The following is a 3460-nucleotide window of genomic DNA, read 5'->3' on the forward strand; positions in this document are numbered from 1 at the left end:
TCTTACTGTTCCAGCTGAGTTGGACCACACCACAATCCTCCCAGGGAAGGGGGAAGTCGAAACAGACTCTCTTAAATATATTTTAAATATCCTACGCTAAAGCAAGTCACACAATATTCTTATTTACTAGGAACATGGATAATATATATTGTAATTTACAGTATTCCTTTAATATAAAGAAAACGGTTTTATTATTTGTAATGTGTATGTCCCTCCCCCGTGGTAGAGCGGTGCTCACGGCCCTGCCAAGTCAGTTTGAAAGACCAGACAAAGGCAGGCAGGAAGCCCTTCGGCTTGGCAATGCGTGCGAGCAGAGAGAGCGCAAATGCAACTGAAACCCCACTCCTTTTCTGATAACGGAGAGGAAAGAGAGACAGAGAGAAGAAGCAGACTGGAATTCCAACCCTCCTTCTATTTATGATAGTTTAAGGTCTCTTTTTGAAAATGTATGACCGTTTGGATCCTCGGCGCGAGCCTAGACGTGTTTCTAAAGGCATCATAGGTTACGTCGTCTGACCAAGGAGGGCTCGGGCGCTTTCCGTTCCTATCCTTCGCTTCCCCCCTCTTGGTGAGGGGCTATAYTGGAACAAGGTTTTGGGGCTTTTTGCATTTGAATCCTACTGCGCAACCAGACGGATCACGTGGGATGTGGAGTTGATCGATTTGCGCCGTTAAATGTGAAAAGAGGAACGGGAAAAGGTCTGTTAAAAAAGCATAACCGCTTTCTTCCGGATTACAGGGGACTCTACTTTTACGGAGGGAAATACGTCGGTGGGCTCGGGGACCCGGAGTGATTTTTATGCCTGTTTAAAATGGAGACGCACATATCGTGCCTCTTTCCGGAAATTTTAGCCATGATTTTCAGCTACTTGGATGTAAGGGACAAAGGCAGGGTGGCCCAAGTGTGCGCTGCTTGGAGGGACGCTTCTTACCACAAGTCGGTGTGGAGGGGGGTGGAAGCCAAGCTGCATCTGCGGCGGGCCAATCCTTCTCTCTTCCCCAGCCTACAGGCCCGCGGAATCCGGAGGGTACAGATTCTCAGCCTGCGGCGGAGCCTCAGCTACGTGATCCAGGGGATGCCAAACATCGAGAGTCTGAACCTGAGTGGCTGCTATAACTTAACGGATAACGGCCTGGGGCACGCGTTTGTCCAGGAAATCCCTTCCCTTCGGGTTCTAAACCTTAGTCTGTGTAAGCAGATCACGGACTCTAGCCTGGGCCGGATCGCCCAGTATCTGAAGAACCTGGAGGTTCTGGAACTGGGCGGGTGTAGTAACATCACCAACACGGGGCTGTTGCTCATAGCGTGGGGTTTACACCGGCTCAAGAGCCTCAACCTCCGCAGCTGCCGGCATGTGTCTGACGTGGGCATCGGGCACCTGGCGGGCATGACCCGCAGCGCAGCGGAGGGCTGTCTCACCCTGGAATACCTGACGCTGCAGGACTGTCAGAAACTTACGGATCTGTCCCTCAAGCACATCTCSAAGGGCCTGGCTAAGCTCAAAGTTCTCAACCTGAGTTTCTGTGGCGGGATCTCTGACGCAGGTATGATCCACCTCTCCCACATGACCAGCCTCTGGAGCCTTAACCTGCGCTCGTGCGACAACATCAGTGACACGGGCATCATGCACCTGGCCATGGGCACGCTGCGGCTCTCCGGGCTAGACATGTCCTTCTGTGACAAGATAGGGGACCAGAGTCTGGCTTACATCGCCCAGGGCCTGTACCAGCTCAAATCCCTGTCCCTGTGCTCGTGCCACATTAGTGACGATGCATCAACAGGATGGTGCGCCAGATGCATGAGCTGAGAACCTGAACATTGGACAGTGTGTGCGGATTACAGACAAAGGACTGGAGCTCATTGCCGACCACTTGACTCAATTGACGGGGATCGATCTGTATGGATGTACTAAAATCACGAAACGGGGACTGGAAAGGATAACGCAGCTCCATGCCTTAAAGTTTTGAATCTGGGACTTTGGCAGATGACAGAGAGTGAAAAAGTGAGGTGAAACTAACTTGGCGAGGATTAGTTGGGGAGGGGACACACACAGAGAGGAGAAGGGGGAACGGAGCAGGAGACCAGTGGGCGGGGAAATGTTCCTTCTAGAAAATATATATATATATATCCTCTGCTCTCAATCTCGTCGTAGTTGGATATTTTCTCATTCAATGTAACTTATTGCTACAAAACTGTGATTAAAAAATATGTTGCGCAATTTTAGGCCAAATGAAAACAAGATTAATCATCATCAAATGCATGGTTCATTATTAACAACACAATATCCCGCCCCCGCATTATGAAAACAAACTACTTTTTATTATTCCTAAAGAGTCGCAATATTTAACTTCAAACTCTCCAACTATCGCGCCTAATACATTTGGCTACCTCTTTATCAATGTGTTTGTAAATCCGTGTATTCTTAAAAAGAAAGAGAGGAGATAAATTGTGCCTATAGACAGTTGTAGTCCCCTCCCCCAACGCGTCTCACGCTTGGAGAATCCGAGCAGCAGCAGCAAAAAGAAACGCTCTCTAACTACCTTTGTGTTAATTTGCCCAGAAACGCGTAACAATGAAGAAGAGAAACGAACAGAGTTTCGTTTAAAAGGACTGTTCACACTCAGACAAAAAAAAAATAGCGACTTTATGCAAATTAAAACGGATTAAATACTGGTTTGTATCCAAAATCTTTTTATTTTTGTTTTGTTTACTTTTTTAGCCCAACTTAAAGGCCTTGTAGCCTTGGATTCAAGCTTTGAATAATGGGACCCTTCCTTCCCTATAGTATTTTGTTGTGTTTATGCTTATGGAAGCAGATATTGTCGAATTATTGCTGTTATTCAGAGCGTTGTACTTCAAATTGAAGTGATTTCTATAATGGAAATGATGCCCCTTTTCTCAATCAGGTGTTTTCCAACTAATCCTCCATATCCTCGAGAATATGGGTTGCTACCTTTTAAACACAATCATACACACTAGTCCACAATAACAACAGAAGAGACACTCCTTTGGAATAGATTCTAAATACGTGCTTTAGAATTAAGAAGCAATCGATCCTTATTTTCTCGGCTTCCAAGTGAATGCGTGTCAGGTCTACGTGGAACCTATGGAATCATAACGTGACGTTATGAGCGAACAGAACTGCAACATGGAGTATTGAGTCCTGCTGAGAGACTACTGTGTTTTAATGTACTGTATAGGTGTTTGTAAAAAAAACTGAATCCAAAATGAAATTGTTTTATATTCTTACAGTAAACATTAAAGTTGATATTTATATAATAAATGAAAAGGTAATGTGGACTCGTTTTGTARGYGGATTGTATTGTAGATTAGTAGTCTACTACTTATTGTTTTCTTGTGATCATGCTTATTACAAGACCACGCACTCCTGCTTTGATGGAAAACGTGTCCATTTCTAAGAGAAACAGCTGTTTYTGTCCGTAGATTCCCGGAAGAAAC

General features: G+C 45.5%; 1 protein-coding gene across 1 annotated transcript; it reads left to right on the forward strand.

The window, feature by feature from the left end:
* Positions 1 to 253: 253 nt before the first annotated feature.
* LOC112079257 (F-box/LRR-repeat protein 14-like) lies at positions 254 to 2513 on the forward strand. Its single transcript, XM_024145254.2, is given in 3 exon segments — positions 254 to 1770; positions 1773 to 1811; positions 1814 to 2513. Coding segments are annotated over 3 exon segments (1152 nt in total). The 5' UTR covers positions 254 to 812; the 3' UTR covers positions 1969 to 2513.
* The last annotated feature ends 947 nt before the right edge of the window (positions 2514 to 3460 follow it).

The sequence above is a fragment of the Salvelinus sp. IW2-2015 genome, unplaced genomic scaffold, assembly GCF_002910315.2.
Source record: "Salvelinus sp. IW2-2015 unplaced genomic scaffold, ASM291031v2 Un_scaffold7401, whole genome shotgun sequence".
NCBI classification, from domain to species: domain Eukaryota; kingdom Metazoa; phylum Chordata; class Actinopteri; order Salmoniformes; family Salmonidae; genus Salvelinus; species Salvelinus sp. IW2-2015.